Consider the following 19,773-nt stretch of genomic DNA (forward strand, 5'->3'; position numbering starts at 1 on the left):
CAGACCCGCTTCCTTCATTTGTTCCTTCGTCCTCTTTAAAACCTACAACTGATTTATTGTATTGGATGATCTTCTGTCACTGGAAAGATGTGGAGCGTTCTTGTCGTTTGGTTGCCACTGGTGTTTCAACATCTGAAATTGGAAAGCAGATATTTAAATCCATCAATCTCAAAATTAAATTGTCTTGTTATGAGAACATTTTTGGAATCAGTGTTCCTCTTAATGAGGAACTGTTGTGTCAGATGCTTAAATCTGATCTATGACGGAGGGAGCCACCGAAGCAAAGAAGCTAAAGCTGTGTCCCATTTCTCACTCTTGCACTTAACACTAGCACTTGGTTTTGAGTGCCCTCCACTATGAAGTGCCCTCCGACGACGAAGTGAAGTGTCTCCAAGAATAGGGACAACACGTCATGACGTCACGCGTAAAGACAACGTGTCATTGGCTGCCGTGCTGTGTTTTGTTTCCTGCCTATTGAGTGTTGGAGACGTATTGGAAATGCCAGCTCCAACGTTTTTGCAACCTCTTGCATCGGCGCTGATAATCTCACTTGGTCTGATGAACCAACGGAGAAGAAATGGGCTGAACCGAAGCCGGCTTCGCAGTGATAGATCTGTTGCTAGTCAACTGTGCTGGACAGGTGTCTAGCTGGATGCTGGACACGGTAGAGAGAAAGGTACCAGAGAGAAAGTAAACAAATGGAAGAGTAGTCCATGTTGCTAAAATGTCCCTGTTGCCCTATCCAACACTGATTTTACTTTGGTATAGTACTTTGTAAAGTACTTGGGTATCCTGGAAAACTATCCACACTTCATATTGCCATTTCATTTCAAGTCCACTCCACAGCCCCTCGGTTTGAAGGAGTCATTTCAAGTGGCGAGGGCCCTTGGTCTTGGTGTTGGACACACTACACTTACACGTGAACGTGCAAAGCCCAGTGTTAGGGCGAGAAATGGGACACAGCCTAAGACTTCTCCCTTTGTAGAAACGCCCACCTTCCTTCTGAGGCTCTGCCCTGTGGCTTCCTCCCAGCTGGAGGAAAAGTACCCTGTCAATATGCTTTAACTGGCTTCCCTTACCCTTAATCTCCTGGAGCAACGGCTCTACTCTGGCCCTTTTCCAAGCTTCTCCTCCAATCCTATCTTCGATCCAGACACTCTTTTGGGTCCGATGCTCTTGACCATGGGTGAGGAAAGGAAAGTGGACACAGTGTCGGCTAATTGCTGTCGAAGTTTTCCCTGATGGAGCCAACAGACTCACAATCTCTGCATGAAGCAGATAACATACTGACTTAGCACAGAGCACACGCAAACGCTCTCTCTCCAACCAGACTCCTATGCCATTGGTGCGTGCATTACGACAAAATCATGTCATGTTAGTTTGACACAGTGGAAGAGTGGATCAGAGTGTACTTAATCGTGGCTATTAATAGTTCTAGTATTTGAAACTTGACATTCTGACATGAGTCAAACTGCTCCAACCCATAGTTGTCATTTTTTTCTTGTTTTATTGAGTCAATGTAAATACATGATGCGTATTATTGTTTGTTTGTTTGATCAACCTTATCACATTACAGCTGTAAAATTGTGTGTCTGCTCTATAACTCAGCTAGTCAAGATGAATAAGGTTTGCAGTTTGTACCTTTAAACCGTCTAACTTTAGTTAAGCGCATTCATTTTGTCACAGTCAATCTTATCATTAGCGGTAAGCAGGACAGCGCAATAGGTTTTCCAATATTACTGCCTTTAAAAACAAAACAAGTGCACAGATGTTCGGCCCTCCTCCAGCCCTTTTTTATTTTACTTGAACAGTTAATAGGCTGCCTGGCGTATTTTATTTCCTGGAAAGTCGGAAAGCCTTATACTTCCGGACGTCTGGTCGGTGGGCTTTTTTTTTTTTTTTTTTTTTTAATGCATGGTGACCCATGACTGCGCCTTCCTGCTGCCAATCATCGGCTATAGTCTCACTTCACCAGCCTCGCTTAATTAAGATGCCTGTTCTCCAGCATTCCTGAGCCTGAAACAGGGCTGGAAGCTGGCCCACCAAAAGAGTGAAAGATAAGCGACATAAATTCATGTAAAAAGGATTGATGAAAGCCTGACTTTGCTCGTGTGCTTTCAGAACTATGGTCCATTAAATCAGCCCAAAGGAGGTGGGGGGACCCCACCAACTCCATCTTTTATCAATTAGGAAGGTTAGTGGGTGTTCAGACATTTCAGTCAAACATCTCTTCGAGTTGTCGAGTCTTTGCATTCTCTGTTCTGGGGCCAAGCTCTGAGCGTCATGCTAGACTAGAGTCCAAAGCACGTTATTTTAGATCAGATCGCTGACTGGCAGTGATAATGCCTGGCTTGGAGCATATTATCTGACAAAAGCTGCGGTATCTTGTCACAATGAAGCAATTTGATGCGCAAGATTCATGGTTTTCACTCTCCGCGTTGACTTCTTTTTTGGTAATGAAGCCTTTATCTTGAGAATTAGGATCCGTCATGACTGCAAGCCAGTGGAAGTAGTGGAAGTAATGGCTTCGATTGGCTGGTCAATGAGAAGCAACTTCTCTGTATGCTGAATTGATTGAAATGGGACCGTGTTGTTGGCGACCTCCTTTGGAATTTGATGAAAAAACAGTACTTGTTGAGGAATTATGTTGTTGCATTATATCTATCAATGGGTAAATAAAGCTTCACTATTTTTAGTAATCTTTGAATTGGCGCAATCTTCATATTCATGAAGACGCCAACTATCGAGTGGACTCCTAATAAAGAATACACATCCCGCAGGTACATTAGCCCAGTATTAGTTATAGCCACAAATGAAAGCCTGCTGTTTACAACAAGAGGAACCTGATTAAGCATTTTTAAAGCTTTTTTAAAGCAATTTTACTTTCTATTCTGCAACATGCAAAAATATATAATGAAAACTACTGAACAAATTTTTCCTTCCGTACAGAGTTTCCACTACATGTAAACAAGCATGGCCTAACGCTACGGCTTAAATGAGAGCCACCGCACCATCAGAAAATTATATTGAAATGAAAATAACACATATTATAACACATCACAGAGGTGGACTTGAACGTGATGGTTTTCAGCATGTCCTAAAAGAAACATTATAATGACTGAAGTCCGTGCCTCGTGGAACTCAAGTCATGCATTCTTATTGGAGAGAGATTTACTTCTCATGATATAAAAGTTCTGTTTTTATTGTCATTGATTCATTTTTTTTTAATCCTGGAGCAAACCCTGCTGTATATGAATTGTGTGTCTGAAATGTTTGCGATAGGCTGCAGTCAATTTGTATTGTGGAGTGAAAAGTTGTGTTTGAATGTGGTAATGGATGTGATGTATGTAGCAGACATAGTCAATAAGGGCTTAATGGAAGTGCAAAACAATTTCTACTTTCAGTCATAAATCGGCAGATTTATTCAAGGACATTTCTCAGAATAGGTAATGCTGTTGCTATGAATCAACACAGAACAGCCAAGTGATGAAGTTGGCGACGTCCAGTTTGTCCCTTAATCATAAAATGAATTAGGACACAACATCTGCTGCTCATAATCCAAATTCATGTGGAATATATTGTTTTGTTGTGATCATAAATTGGAAAAAAACATAATTGGGTAATGAGTCTCTTTTTATTTGCTGGGAAGATAAAGGCTATATTTTAGACTGGCTTTCAAAGCAAATCGATCATAACATTTAAAGCATTTAAAGGTTTGTACTTGTGTAAACAGCGTGAATCAATGATGGCATCTCAATGGCATTTAACTGTTAAGTACAACAGAGTGTTCTCCTCGACTGCACTCTCAGTGAAGTTTAACAGTGAATCACAACAAACGGTATGGGCTGTTAAAGTCAGGCTCTCTTTAAGTGCTCTGCAGGCAACAGGTTTGAAGGTTATAAGTTACCAGATTAAGGAGATTTAAAATATGGTCAGCAAATTCCGTCATTTGTCTTTGCCAGTGCGGCAAACTTTCACGCTATTTCGGATGACTTAGGATAAACAGTGAGTCTTCGTAATCAGCTTTTCTTCACCATTCTAATTATTTTCACAGTCTGTTGGAAACTCAAAGCAACACATGTTCTTAGTGGTCTTTTTCCGAATCATTTGCTCCTCCAAATCATCCGTCTAATTGAATTAGGTTACATTACGGCCTGTGTCTCGTTCTATTACAGCCTTATGACTGATGGTGGCGTATGGACACAATCCTCAAAAATCAATCAAAGGGGATCATATTGACAGTTGTGCTGAGCTGTAGACAATTTTGTGCGTCTGAAATGTCTTTGTCTTTAATTGAGCTTGGGCCACATGATTTCAGGATAATTGTTGCTGAAGCCCAAACTTGGCTTTCGACAACTTAAACATGTACTTAGTGGCATAACTCGGTGGAAGATGTTGACACAATGTGACCAAGTGTTTACTCGACTTGAAATTATAGATTCTATTGGGGAAAAAAGAAAGAAAAAAAGGAGATGAAGATGGAAGATTTTCAGCACAATGAAGTCTTGGAGATTTGAAGAACATAAATTAGATGTATAAAAATGGCTTTCGCATGCGGATCTGTGCTGTGGACCTCGTGAACGCACTGTAATGTTGACTTGGCGCACCACGAAATTCCAAAGTCAATTGGTGGAACGTCGGCTTTGGTTGAAACGTGCGTATGGGACTTTATTGAAATAAACAAAGCTGCTTGATCGGTATTTTCCTGGCAGTCGAATGTTCCTGTGTTCCGCGTTTCCAAGTCAGTGAAACAGTCAGGCACATTGTTATGTCTTGCTATCATCTTTATCACAGTTTGTTTTTTCGGCAACCTCACCTTTAATCATTCTCTTCAGCCGTGGAGCCTGTCCCTCCACGCTCTGGAAGTCCTCCTGAGGCAGAAGAAAACCACAGTGTTCTCCTCGACAGCCTTGTCGTGTTGGCAGAAGTCCATCCTCTCTACATGAATACATGAGCTGCTTTTGTTTCTGCGGCCTCAGATCAGGTTACAAGTCGTGGCTGCGTGTGTGTTTAATGGAAATGCTATGCAGGAAAGGGCCATGTGGCAGTCCTGAATATATGTACATCCGTAATGGGATACTCGTGAGTTCCCCTTAGAGTAACTGTTTACCTTATTAGGCTGTCGACTTACGACTGTTCACAAACTGGGAGGGTTCGTGAGACTCTCTGGTGTCCTGACTGGATCCCGTATACAATGTTGCAGTGGCGTCTCCAGGCTCCAGCAGTGATGGATGTTCTCTCCAGAGTCACAAGCCATCAAGCTGTAAGTGCTTTGCCGAGATGAAATGCAGAACATCTATTTATTATCTGCTGGCAGCGGCTGTTGAGGACACGCTCAGGCCCTTGACCAGCGCCGCTTATACGAGACGCCATAATTCGCAGCCTCAGATGGATGCTCCTGTTTGTGTCAGAGGGCACGTAAGGCTCAGCTGATTAGCTGATGAGAAAGGGTGAGGTCATCGACAGGACGTTTTATCATTGGCTCTCGGGTTGTGTGGTCGTTTTCTTCCCTGCAACAAACTAGATCCCCTAAAACAGAATATTCTTCATCCTATAGACCAGGACTCCCAAATTGATCCTCAAAAGATGTGGGTGCTCCCAGTTAAACCATTCATGTGTCTGAGGACTGTGATCATGTGAATGTCAGTCTGGTGCTGTTTTTTTGGTTGGAACAAAACCCCACCACCTGAGAGGCCCTTTGGTGGATCTACTGGAGACCCCTCCATTGAGCTGACTTGTACTGTCATGGACGAGAGGTGGGACAGACTAAAAGCATAAAACTTTGGAAGGAGAACAATGAAATCATGGCGTCTGCTCTGTTCTCCAAATTCACTTAGCCAATGAGTTTGTAATGTCTGTGAAATCTGGGATTTTCCCATAAAGGTCTTATCATTCCACCAACAGACTAGCAAGCAAAGGTTGAAAACTTTTGAGTGGAAAAAAAGGTTCAGCTTTAAACCGCTTTAGCAGCCTGTGCTGTAAGCAGTTGTGAATTCCCACTCAAACCTATAGAAGAGTTAGTATTATTAGGTGCTCTTGCAGTTTTCCAGCCGGTGGCTTTTCCATAAGGAACACGTGCCAATGCGGGGACCTGCGTCTTTATTGCTGAGACTCGGGGGAGTCACTGTGCTGCTGGCCGAGGCCTGCGTGTGCGCTGCACAGTCCTGAAGGGGATGAGCGAGGGGATTGCTGTCAATAAATCTTGCCTTGCACCCCCCCTGATCCTGCCCACACCCCTTCACACACAGAGCGAGGCACACTGGGGCCTGCAGGACTTGCCAGACTTCCCTGACAGAGCTTTTTATCTTCAGCTTCTCTTAGCTTTACACTGACCTGCGGCAGCCTGAACTAATCTTAATGGCTGTTGGAGGACTCGAGTAGATCACACCCCCCTGACCTCACAGTGGGACTAGAAAGGATGCAGAAAGCTTTAGGTCAGCGGGCATGTGCACCACTCCAGAGGGCCACCCATGCTGCCCACATTTAATGTGTTTTCCTGAAAGCTGTTTACTTTAGCTTGTTAACTGCAGAGCATGAAGTAGGAATTCATCATTTTCTTCCTGTGGCTTTGAAAAATGTTTTGCTCGATATTATCTGATTGTTCTTGTTTGCTCTAGTGAAAAAAATGTTTTTAATGCGCCGCTGAGCAATGATTACTTTGTTCTATCGGGATTCTCATTCCGCACATCACGGTCCTCCTATAAAGTGAAAGAAAATTCAGCATCAGCTCGCACTTTTCTTTGTGAAGGTCATGGCTGTCATGTTGATCTTTGGTTCAAACAGCATCATGAATGACAAATCAGCTTTTTGAATTCTCCACTCGTAGTTTATCAGCCAGTTTTTTAAGGTTCAAGATTTATTCTCTTACAGTTTGATTTGATGTGGCCCACTGGAAATGCTTACCTTTCAGATAAAATTCTCATTTAAGGTTTTAACCATTTCCTCACACCTTACCTCAACAGATGCCTCTACCGTAACCTCTCTAGACCATCTTGTCACTACTGTTTTCCTCCTCATGTGGCACATCGCACCCATGAACCTGATTTGTCTTCCTCTTTTACCCGATGCCTCCATTTCTAACATTTCTCATCCAACAATTTAAGCTGTGTATTGATATTCCATTCTCCCTGCAACTTACATTTTCCTCCCTCGTAGGATCAAGTCTGAGAAAGTTATTCAAGCATTTTGGAACTATTTTGGGGAAAAAATGAAGTTTTGATTTACTGTGACTATATTACAATGTGCGATTCATTATGCAATTTTTTAGAAATTATTTATTTCAGGTGGTTTCTGTGTTATTCACTAAATACAAGCAATACATCATTCAATGGTATGAGCAACCACATCATATACAGCATATAAACACATCTTCCCTGTAAACCAGGCTTACATATAAAATGATCGCAAGATATGCTTACATTGAAATGTATTACGTATCTTGATTTAACTATTGAACCGGTGAAAGAAAAAACTTTAATCACTGGACATTATTACTATGATGCAGTATAATTATCATTTGCTTATATAAAATCAAAGAAAAGAACAAAGTAATGCTGCACATGAAATATAAATAGCAGCGCTGAGGGGCCTCAGTTCAACTCTGTATTAGTGCCGACTTTGAATTACGCTTTATGATGTCGCGTTACCGCGACGACGGAGCCAGTCGTGCTTCATATTTGACAGTGCAGATATCCTTCCTGCTTGGCTGTCAGACGGCACTGTCACTGCTGAAATGATGGTATGACAACTCTGTGACTGTTGGATTGTCCCGTCAGATCTGGTGGATCAGAATTTTTTTACCGTGGTCTCGCAAAAGCTTTCATGAAAATCGCGTTCTATAAAACTACAATGTTGATTTGAATCTCAAAAGTCGCTCAGGAACTACATGTAGTACAGCTAAAATTTATGTTGATGTTATTGGCAGTAGAGAGTGACCTGGCAAGTGTGGGTTTTATGTTCATGTAGTAGTTGCGGATTACACTCAGTGTGGGTTGATAGGTCGTGGTCGATGATAGAGTGGATGGGGGTGTGAGTTCACACTCCCATTCATTAACTTTTTATGTACAGCTGAAGTATTGATCTCTAAAAGTGTGCGTAATGAGATTACTTACACAAGCTTTGTCTAACAGAAAGGGCACAGAGTGATCCATGATTAAGGCCGGGAAGGATTTATGTTCAGAGCTGGCTGAAGAATGGAAGTACTGATGAAACAATGACCAAAAGGTTGTAAATAAACAACATTATTGTTGTCTCTCCACAGCTCCTTCCACTGTGTCCATTGTGCACCAGGTCAGTCGCACTGTGGACAGCATCACCCTCACGTGGTCCCAGCCTGACCAGCCAAACGGTGTCATTCTGGACTATGAGCTCCAGTACTATGAGAAGGTATGAACTTTTAGTAGACCACCTTCCTCCTCAAACTTGCTGATCTAGCTAACTAGATATTCCACACCAGTGGATCAATAAAGGAGGTTTGTCACGCGTGTCTCCCCATGTTCTTTTGCCTTAAGGCAGGATCCAAGAGGAGAAAAGGGAGAACTTCTGAACACTTCTTAGAACTTGTGCTCCTTCTCCTTCAATTACAATCATGGTCAGTCAGTGGGAAAGGAAGCAGCTCGCCTCAGCCCCATAGCAGAGCCACCAGGGATTGATGTGCAGTGGCTTGTGGTTGAAACAATGCTGTGCTGACTGTTGTAAAAATAGTATTCCACTGACCATCAACATTCTTTCTCACAGCAACACAAGTGTAGAGTGATTCGAAACCTCAACATTCACACTTATGAGAGCCACTCAAGTCCACAGGAGTTGTGAAGACTTCCACGTTAAAGAGTATTTTTCCTCCCTGACGCTGGCCTAGAGAGCTGTCAAGACAATTGTCACGGCCTCTGCGTGCGTTTGGATCAGCAGGTTGAGTCGACAAGAGCAGGAGCTCTCCAACCTGTCAGCATTCTGGGATGGCAGAGAGACGCCTTGCTGATCATCAGACGCCTCTGAAAAGCCGCCTGACCTGAAAGTGCCATGAAGTCTACCTTCTTAATGTCTTCTGAAGTGGCCCTCCCTGCACTAGCGCTTCTCATCAAACACACACCTCCTGACATATTCCTTCTTTAGGCAAACTATTAATACAACATGTTGTTTTGGTGAATTACTAGTCAATTGCTCCGGTTAGTTACTGAGCATATTAAGAGTGAGGTATACATGGCAATGATGCCGTCGTTTTCCCCCTTCCTCAGTTTTAGCTTACTTCAGCAATATTTTTGTTGTCTTGTTTTGTTCTAATTTCATTCTTTGTTTGGAAAAACCTTCTGTTACTGAAAAGCATCTATGTATAAATCTGTCTATCCCTATTTTAAAAACAATTTGTGTTTCTATATTTTGAAATATAAATTTGAAATGCATCATTTATTTATCTGTAATTTCAGTTTTATGAAATATCAATTTTAATTTCTGAGGTTCAATACTTGAATATAAGTTTCAGTCATCCAAAAAGAATTTTAAAACTATTGTTGTTTTACTTTGTGTTAGAGTTTCTGTCCCTTAACAAAAAAAATATTCATGATGCTTCCTTATCCTTATTTTGTCTTACAGTCTTATAAAGATTTATGTTTATTACATACATAGTTACATCGTCAGTTAACCAGCGGCAGGCATACACCCTGGACATGTCCTTTATTTGTTATTAAGTTTGCGTTTTTATTTTGTTTGCTGCATGCATTTCAACTCTTGCTGAAATACAATACCAATGCAGATTCCGGTAAAATGTCCTGACTCATTTTGAATCTGCTTCCAGGACAGTTCTGAGTTCAACTCCACCACCATCAGGAGCCGGACCAACACGGCGGTGGTCCGAGGTCTTAAGCCAGCCAGCATCTACGTGTTCCAGGTCAGGGCCCGCACCGTGGCCGGGTTTGGACGCTACGGTGGCAAAGTGTACTATCAGACCATGACTGAAGGTGAGAATTCAACCAATGCTGCCCAAAGCACGCAGCGCCGTTAACACCTCGCAGCCCGAGCCGACGACACACCACGAAGTATGATTCAGACAGCTGCAAGGAATGTTAGAGAGTATTCTGGGTGCAACCAGCAAACTCAAGCGGCACATTATCGAGGAGTTCTTTATCAAGAATTTTTAAAAAGCATATTTTGCTGTATGAGGTCTCAGCTTTCTTATCTATCTTCTGTGGTTGGTCTGACAGAAGACAGAATGTTCAGTTACCATCAGTCACGAAGGTTAATGTTAGTGCCACGTCTCGGGTTTTTCCCTCTGAACCTCTCATTTCCCTCAGTGCCCCGAGCCATCATTAGGCTGAACTCTCGTACAACCACCCCCAACGCTGCCACACACACGCAGATCTCAGCAGGAAGATACGTCAGCCTCCATCATAACTTTAAGTGCTGGGATAGAGAGATTTATTATTATTTATTTCTCTCGCATTTGGGCCCCCAGTCTTCCCAGACAATGAGTTTTGGTGCGTTGCAACAATTTATTTTGTATCATTTCAAAGTAAACAGCCCCGGCTCAGAACGTGTCCTGGGTGATGAAGATTGAAGAGTCACCAGAGTGGAAATTGTTAATGTAATGAAAGATTGCGGAAGGTTCGGTTGTGAGCTCTGATTACCACCTTGCAATAGATCCCACATTTAAAATCTGATTCCAGCTGTTGGAGGCTTTCATCCAGATGTTTGAACTACAGCATGAATAAATGAGCAGCTGCAGATCATCAAGAAGACCTGATGACTCAAAATCGGAACGTAGTTGACTGGAATATTGTGTGAGGAAATGAGACTGCTACATTAGCAGTGTTAGCTGACTGCCTAGCCTTCAAGATTTACTAGTCTTCGATCCTAGTCTTCGAACGAGATAAAACAAGAGCGTCTTCCACTGTGCTGTCAGAATGAAGACACCGAATCATGAAGCTTCGCAAATGTCCAACCCAAGTTCCTAAGTGACTGGGATTGTTCTGAGTCACAGTAAGGGTCTAAAAGTTTGTTTTGTCAGTCTCCATGCTGGACCCTGTTTTCAAAACAACTTTTAGAAGTGATTTTTAAGTTGGGCTGCACCACTGACCTTTCTACGGCGCAGAAAGCACCACTTATATGCCATTGTGACTTATGGATGAACAAGATCTATTTGCCTTTTTAAATTACTAGTGGGTGTGGTTAATATTCTGATGCGCTCTATATTCTGGAATTTGCGGTACATAGTTCAAGTTCAATGAATTAGCCAGCTCAAGGTGGATTGTTGCTTATATCCCAAGCAAAGCCTGAACTTGCCTTGATTTTGAAAGCTATGAAAATCCAAGGCACCTCCCACGTGCGCACCTCAAGTTTGCCTTCTCTAGTGACAGCTGGGATTGACTCCAAAAATTCTAATTCAAAGTCATTGTATTGGTTTAAGCAATGACTTGAACTAATCTTTCCAGTTCCCATTGGCATTAAAACATGTGACCACATGCAACATGATCGCCACTCGAAGCTTTGTTACATTTCCATTTTAAAACTCAAGCACTGACTTTCAAGTCACAGCCATGTTGCCCCTCCTAAACTGCAAATGTAATGACATATTGTGCCGCGCTTTAATAAAAAAAATTGCATTCATCCGACTATAAAACGTTGTTCATTGCTCACAGTGATGATTCCCATAATAAACGATAAGTGATATAAAAACAGCAAACCGCAGGGGCGACGTTGGAGGATGCTAAATTAGAAACGGGCTCCCGCCGACAGGAGCTTTCACAACATAATATAAAACGAAAAGCTTGATTAGTGTGTTTTTATTGGCCAATCATTTCCAGCCGCACCCCTGCCTGGGATTTAGCAGTCCACCGCTCTGAGCCCCATCGCAGATGATATACACTGGACGTGTGTTTATACTTCCCAGAAGCATGTACGCTTCTGAGTGAGCGCCAACCTGTGTGTCCTCTATTATTAAAGAGTCGTGTATCATTTGTCCCGCTCAAAAAAGGGACTTGGCAGTGATTTCCTGCCTCTATTCACTCGCTGGGTTCTCCTTCTTGGCTGTCTGATCAGTCTGGGTCTCGCCCAAACAAGCTCTCTGTCCTCAATTCCCTTTATCTTCCAGATCGCTTGTGCCCAGACCAAGAGGTCTTGTTTCTCATCACTTAAAATGGGAACAGCATATCGTTTTGGGTCTCTTCTTTTTGCTCAGTTGCACTTGAGATTTTCCATCACCGCATCATCAACTGTGCTTTTGCAAACATCACACTCAATAAACATTTGGACCTTAATGGTTTTTGCTTCACCAAGTTTGGATCGTCGCTCATGTTTTCTTCCAAATGCTTGCGTTGCGTACCATTGTGAAGGCTGGCTCACCTTGCCTTTACCTTGTGTACTCATCTTAACTACTGAGGGATCTAGCATTTATTCATAATTCTGCTACATGCCTTCTCGTATTTAAAAGTTCCCATCACCCGTCAGATCTGGCGTCTACAGTGTCAGATCATTCCCTTTGTGCTCTGACAAACGCAGTTGCACTTGGTGCCAGGGAGCTTGTTGGTTGGTCCTCCGTATGTCCGTCTGTCACCCACTGCTCTCTCCATATGCAGCGACTCAGATGCTCATCCATATGTCACAGCTTATGTGCGTACTCATCTCAGCATGTTTGTGTCTGCCTCCCTCCTCTGCAGAGGAATACAACACCAGCATCCAGGAGAAGCTGCCGCTCATCATCGGCTCGGCGGCGGCCGGATTAGTCTTCCTCATTGCCGTGGTTGTCATCATCATCGTGTGCAATCGGTGAGTCAGTCCTGTCTCCAGCACCTTCACGAGAGCTGCCAAGTTTAATACTCGACACCGAATTCCACATGTTTGCGCTCTGTAAAGCTGATTAATGAGGGTTGTCGACCCGCGCAGGTTCACTGATATTCCTTCATAATAAAACCCTTTTAAAAGCTCCTTTAGAGGCTGAAGAAACAACAATAAAAGTCAACATTGCAAACTTCCCAAAGTTCTGTAGGTGGAGTGTTCAGAACTCTGGCACGGTTTCCAGCTCCAGCGGCGCAGAGATTAAATGTGGAACTTGGCTGCAACACAGTATATCAATTCACAAAGTATATTAAACAGAAGGCTCAGTCATGTTTTCAGACCAGCAGACTTTATACAACAGCCTTCAATAACCACTTCTCTTTCACCACTCCTACACTGATGTCCTGTGTCCATATTGTGGACCACTTCTCAGTGCAAATGAAACATGGTGACGTGAAAGACTGGCACTAATGCATGGCATGATCGAGGCATATTCATGTGAGAGCGCAGCCACATGTGATTCTGGGCTGAAAAGTTCTGACATTCATTCTTGTCGAGCGGAAACACTGGTTGGTCTTTCTATGTGCCAGGTTCCTCCTGCAATTTAAGATCATTTGAAACATACTGAGTGACTCACGTCCACTTTGTAACACAGTGAAGAGTCTGTCTACACAGCAGTCTCACCAAATCTATTAGGTTTAAAGAATTTGATGACTCTTACATGCGTCCTGTCAGATTAGAAGATTCACCGATGCCGAGGAGAGATGAAGCAGAACACCAGGGTGATCTGTGAGTCTCACAATGATTGTGCTGGGCCAGAGCTCTCTGTTGGGAAGAAATGTCAGCACAATTCGTCTGTACGCAAAAATCTGGAATTGGAGTCATTGGAAAAATAGATTCATATCCCAGAGGTAAATTCAGATGGGAACCTTACTTTTGAAAACAGAGGCTATTATTGCAGCTGAGTTTTCAACAGCGGTTTAAGGGCCACATGTGTCGCCTGTCTTTATTAAAGTAATCTGTTAGAGTGTTGCTCGGTCCACACTGTTGCTCTCTTTAGAATTAGTGAAGCTTTTGTACTTCTCTTGGCACTGCGTGGAGAAATCTATCCAGGACCAGCTGACCTGACGTGCATTACAATGGAAGCAAAGTCTGGATGCATCAATCTTTTCAAATAAGAGAGAACAAAAAAGTGCCTTGAGGGTCTGAGTGTATGTTTAGAATCAAAGTCCCGACCTGCAGGGTGTTTGAACCGTCTCGCTTCTCCTCCCCATCTTTGTACCAGAGCTTGAGTTCTTTGTCTTTCCCCCAGGAGGCGTGGCTTCGAGCGCGGTGATTCAGAATACACAGACAAACTGCAGCACTACACCAGCGGCCACAGTGAGTAAACCATCGCTGCACACCTGTCTCCATGACGACCATCTCACAGTCCTATGTCTCAGCCCACTGTTGGCTCACACACCTGTCTCCATGACGACCACCGCGGTGTCCTTGGCTCTGTCCCAGCTTAATTTTTACCCCCCACCCCCGACTCGCAAGCAAATCCTGTCTGTTGTTGTTTGGCTCCACACACTTGGGGGACTCATTTAACCACGTCCATATCCGAGTCCAAGTGCGGTCGGTGCATCATCACATTATGTAGTTAACCAAATCTATTGTTGTGGAAATGGGTCAGTCTTCACTCACGCTTAACGCCATTAGCATGCTAATGCCAGATGAGTCACTTTGCCATTGTTAAAAAATTCAAAGGAAGTGTTGAATGAATGTGATTTCTCAATGATTTTCTCTCTCCCGGTGCAGTAACACCATGGAGGGATTAGACGACAATAATGGAGCAGCACATCCGCGTGGAAGAGCTGAGAAGCAATTTCCCTGTCTTTAAAAATATGAATAATCCGTTACTCTGAACGATGAGACTTTAAAGTTCATGACACAGTTCATGGGTTGATCTACTTGTTTAAGTTCAAGTTTTCAAGTCCTGGCTTTGTGTTAAACCCTGACATCTTTAAGGAAGAGATGAGATATTAGCAATCATCTCAGCTTCTGACACTTGACCTCCTCTTACTGCCATCCAAACCTTTATAGCACATGTCAAGCTGATTGCCTCCTGCCCAGTCACTTTATGTGGCCCACATTAGCGGTGAATACATAAAGTTGCCCCGCCCTGGAAAATAGAGATTGTAAATGAAGTTGTCTGGAAAGCCCCTGAAAATTGATGCAGTTTGAAGTTAAATGAATGAAGAAATGTTTATGCATCAAGGACCTCTGTGTTGTGAGTCAGTGGAGAAGAAGCTCAGCAGGGTTTCCTCTAGGATTTTTTAGGAACTGTGGCGGAGACTGAACTGGATTGGTGACACGCTAGTTAAGAATCATGAGTATATCCCTCCTATCTGCAGCAGCCCTCACGCGGTCCACAACTTCATTCTGGTCAGAATGAGCGACTTGACTTCTGTGAGCACCAGACTTCAGTCATTATGATGTTTCTTGTTCTTAAAACAATCGTGTCCAAGTCGGGAGCTATGTATATTGTGCTGTCTGTGATCGGACTTTCACTGGGTCCGTGTGTGATTCTTCGCATCTGTGCGGCAGACTTCTTCACATGTGTCTGCCAGTTGTTTCCCTCTCACTGGCTCAAACTGTGCAGTAGCTCGGGCATCGGCTCCATTCAAATAGCCCCAGGCAGATGTGAAGGTGAGAGCCAAGTAATCGGATTTAAAACTCAGGACACTTAAGTCCCCAAACACTTAAAGGGCACCCTAAGCCAATTTACCTGGCATCGGGGCTTATGGAGCCAATTTTTTTCTGTCTTGAAGCAAAGCGTGGCTGATATCACGTCTGAGTTCCCCTCCCAAAGATTTAATCACAGGATGAGTACAGCATCACTGCTAACAGGACAGACGACGGCGTGTCCTTGCTAGATGACAGTGAGCTCCGGGCTGTAACCGACCGCAGCACCTCATCTTTCAACCTGCATCAGCTCAATATCGCTGTCGTTTGCACCACATCTCTGCGTTCATGTGTTGATGCCTGCAGGAGCACAAGCAAAAATATTATAGCGTCTCTTTGCTTTCTTCCAAGTGACTCCAGGAATGAAGATCTACATCGATCCGTTCACCTATGAGGACCCCAATGAGGCCGTGAGGGAGTTTGCAAAGGAGATTGATATATCATGTGTCAAGATTGAGCAGGTCATTGGTGCAGGTAATGAAAACTGGCAAGAGGAGCAGCGCTGTAACATAACACAATCTTTTTGGTCTGATTCGAGATTGGGTTTCATGTGTCCAGGCGAGTTTGGAGAGGTGTGCAGCGGAAACCTGAGGCTCCCGGGGAAGAGGGAGATGTTTGTGGCCATAAAGACTCTGAAGTCGGGCTACACAGAGAAGCAGAGGCGGGACTTCCTGAGCGAAGCCAGCATCATGGGGCAGTTTGACCACCCCAACGTCATCCACCTGGAGGGAGTGGTGACCAAGAGTAGCCCCGTCATGATCATCACAGAGTTCATGGAGAACGGATCCCTGGATTCTTTCCTCAGGGTGAGTCAATCAATATGCTCACACTTTGGGGAGAAATATTCTGCATGCCGGAACATGTTTTCAAAGTTTTACTGGGAAGAAAATGAGTTCACCAAGCAGATGGTGGATGAAGGAAATGAAAGTCTTGCTCCATATTGTCGAAGTTTGAAATGATTGAGAAATGTTTTAGAAAACCACCACATCTTCATAAAGCTGCCGCCCAACATTTTGGCTCTTCAGAGCATAATATGACCCCTACAGGAACAACTCACAACCAAGAACCTGACCTCATCTGCTCCATGTCCAACCTGGAAATAAAATACACGCAAATTATGATCGACATGCTTCACTAAATAATGACTACAGACTCGGTTACTGTAGACTAATGCTCGAGTTCACTGAAGTTCATCACTGTTGTCATTCAGTGATGAATAAGAACCGACCTGACATGAAATATGAATGCCCTTCACACATTCTTCCGTCACACAGAACCTTCACCTGCCATTCGTTTCGTTCGTTCGATTCTCGACGAAATAACATCCAGCTGAGCGAGCGCCAGGGTTGAATGCCTCTTTGATCTCAGCCTCTTTTGTACCTTTAAATTCACTCCATAGATTTGCAGTCCGGTGCTGATTATGCTCCAGCGTGTCTCTGGATGAGTTCAGGAGTCCAGCAGCACGAAGACTTTTGCCATTTTCATCATCAAACCACAGGAAGATTACAGCGAGCTGGCTTCTCTCCCACATTCACAACCTGTATTAATCATTCAAATTCTCAACCAGAATGACGACGAGACGTCAGTTGTTTTAAGGGAAATGGGAAGCCGGAGATGTGATAAGATGTCATTGGACTTTTCATCATCTGTCCAGGGATGTTGGCGGCGTGAAAACATCGCCCTGATTGCTCTCCATGCATCATAGAGGTCTGGCTTTGTCAGTGACATAATGTGAAGTCAGTTCAGTTGAGACGCCAGTGTTGAAGTTATGAGCCCCTTTTTCAACTCTGATGAAGAGAGCTTATGAGGTTTATTTGTCCCAAAGCTTTTCGAGAAGACTTGTCGAGAAAACATTTAGTATTAAGCTTGTATACAGGTTTCTTACTGCAATACTGTACATCATAGCTTATGTTACAGTTCTTATTGTACTGCTTATCTGGGTCATCTGAGGTTTATATAATGTATCAGGCTTTACGTTACATGTTGTGTGGAATCTAAAGAACATCAGTCTTTCCTTGAAATGCTTTGCCCTTCTCTCAACGTTAGAAAATAAATGTGACATAAACAAAATCTCCAGATCTATTAGAGTCTTAATCTGCATTCCTCTCTCAACCACAGGGAGACAAAAGCAATAACCCTTTTTTGGGAGCAGATCTCGCAGCGGGACGTGTTTGTGTACACGTCAACGTTTAGCTTAACATGTTTGACAGCGCGTTGTTTTCCCAACAACAGGAAGCAGCGCGGCACCTCGCCGTGACAGTTTATGACAACAATCGCTGACGGTGTCAAAGCCTCTAAACGCAGCATGAGTCTTCTATCTTTACTGCAGACGATCCCACAGCCGAGAGAAATATTTCAATGGAGAGAATGGATTGGTGAAGCATCCAGAGATAAGCAGATAAAAGAGTTTTTTTTATTTTTATTATTTTTTTATTTTTTTAGTTTAAACTCACCACAAAGTCTGCGGTTGAACATTTCCAATAACATTTTATGCAAACAGGACACAGATTAAGTGGCAGTTTGTGTGGAAGGTTTCATGAATAATGCATTCAGCTTAATTGCTCAGGAGCATGAGGAGCTGCGGATTGACGTGAGGAGAAACAAGCGCTGGGCTAATGAGCAGCAAAGTGTTTGAAAGTGGAAATAAGTGAGTGCAGTGGTCATGCGGACTGCTAATGCGACTGTGCTCTGGGGTGCAGCCCGCTCGCCCTTCCACTTCCCTCTGTGGACCTTTCAAGTCTGTCCACACTGCGCTCAGTGGCCCCCGCTCTTAGTCCTGGTGTTTTCCAGGCGTCACGGTGGGTGGCAGCAGCAGTGCAGGTGCGCACAGTTGGACTCACAGCTGCACAGCCGCTCCAGACGCCGGGCGCGTACGTGGTAAACCCTTTTACCAAAGCGAGGAGGGAACAGCTGGAGACGACCAGCCAGACCAGATTAATCTGCCCAGACAAGGGCCAAAAAGAAACTCTTTGTCGGAACACGTTCACACTCGTAATCAATATGTAGGAGCAACTTTGATGTGTCCATGCCTCTCACCATCTATCTAGTGTAATGTGAAGCTAAAATGGGGCTCTGTATATGTTTGACCATGATGCCACATCTGAAATATTGTCCTGTGTCTCAGCAAAACGACGGGCAGTTCACTGTGATCCAGCTGGTCGGGATGCTGCGTGGAATCGCCTCGGGCATGAAGTACCTGGCTGATATGAACTATGTTCACCGTGACCTGGCTGCCCGCAACATCCTGGTCAACTCCAATCTGGTCTGCAAAGTGTCCGACTTTGGCCTGTCACGCTTCCTGGAGGACGACACGTCAGACCCCACCTACACCAGCGCCCTGGTAAGACTCACTTTTCCTCTCCAAACTAGAGCTCAAATTAAGTTTAATAAATGTTGTTGTTTTATAGCAGCGTATTTTTTAAGTGAAAAAAAAACATTTTAAAATCATAGGAGTTAAAAACCATGTTAACAAATTACAACTAAAGAGAAAAGTCAAGTTACGGGGGGAGGCAATGAGAGCAAAGTGAAAGGGATCATGAAGAAAACTTGATAGATCAAGTCAATTTTAAGTGAAAAACATGATGATGATGGAGAATTAAAACTCAATACATAATGGAAGTAGTAAATATATTGGAAAAATATTTTAAGGGAGCAACCATATTATGTAAAAATGAATAAATTAATTAAATTAAGAGCATAGTGTATTAAAAACACTAGAAATAGAAGGAAAATAGAACCATAATTACAACTAAATCAAGTGAATCAATTGATGCTGATTAACCCACGGTGAGTAGCAGACAGAGTCACCAGGCAGATGAAGTCGAAGCTGTTAATGTCAGAGAGTCAAAGATAGCAGCACTTCTTCTGGGCGTCTGGTATTTGAGGACTGACTCGGGAGAGTTTGTCGAACCAGCGGGGACATTTTCAGGACTAATGAGAATCTGTCTTCATTTCACTGAAGAGCACTTGTGGCCTCCAGCAGGTCACATGACTTGAATTAAGACTTAAGCTAATGTGAAGCTGTGACAAGGTCATGGTCCCTAGTTCCCAACTTTTGTCTATCACAACTTCCACTATAGGCTCATATCTGGATTGATCTTTGCAGTTGTGGACAAAATGCTGCGGTGGAGTCTCTAGACCGCAAGAGTATTTGGTGACACCTAGAATGGTGGGCGGAAGGGGCAGCAAAAACACTGATGATCACCGTGTGACACAGTTTCAAAGTTCATATTCTACGTTCAAGCAGAAACCTGGACAATATCATTTAGTTTGACAGTCAAA

At 43.4% G+C, this 19,773-nt stretch overlaps 1 protein-coding gene across 6 annotated transcripts in view; it reads left to right on the forward strand.

The window, feature by feature from the left end:
* Window positions 1-19,773, forward strand: part of LOC128760036 (ephrin type-B receptor 2) — a 128,329-nt gene that overhangs the window by 97,770 nt on the left and 10,786 nt on the right. For 2 of the 6 annotated variants that reach the window (XM_053866947.1, XM_053866953.1), the window contains 6 exons: window positions 8,261-8,385; window positions 9,791-9,953; window positions 12,648-12,756; window positions 14,081-14,145; window positions 15,844-16,298; window positions 18,617-18,832. In XM_053866947.1, the coding sequence (XP_053722922.1) occupies window positions 8,261-8,385; window positions 9,791-9,953; window positions 12,648-12,756; window positions 14,081-14,145; window positions 15,844-16,298; window positions 18,617-18,832 (1,133 nt within the window). Of the gene's footprint in view, window positions 1-8,260; window positions 8,386-9,790; window positions 9,954-12,647; window positions 12,757-14,077; window positions 14,146-15,843; window positions 16,299-18,616; window positions 18,833-19,773 lie in introns of all 6 variants that reach the window. The other 4 variants (XM_053866948.1, XM_053866951.1, XM_053866950.1 and 1 more) reach the window with 4 other exon arrangements.

This window comes from Synchiropus splendidus, chromosome 6, assembly GCF_027744825.2.
Source record: "Synchiropus splendidus isolate RoL2022-P1 chromosome 6, RoL_Sspl_1.0, whole genome shotgun sequence".
Classification (NCBI taxonomy): Eukaryota; Metazoa; Chordata; class Actinopteri; order Syngnathiformes; family Callionymidae; genus Synchiropus; species Synchiropus splendidus.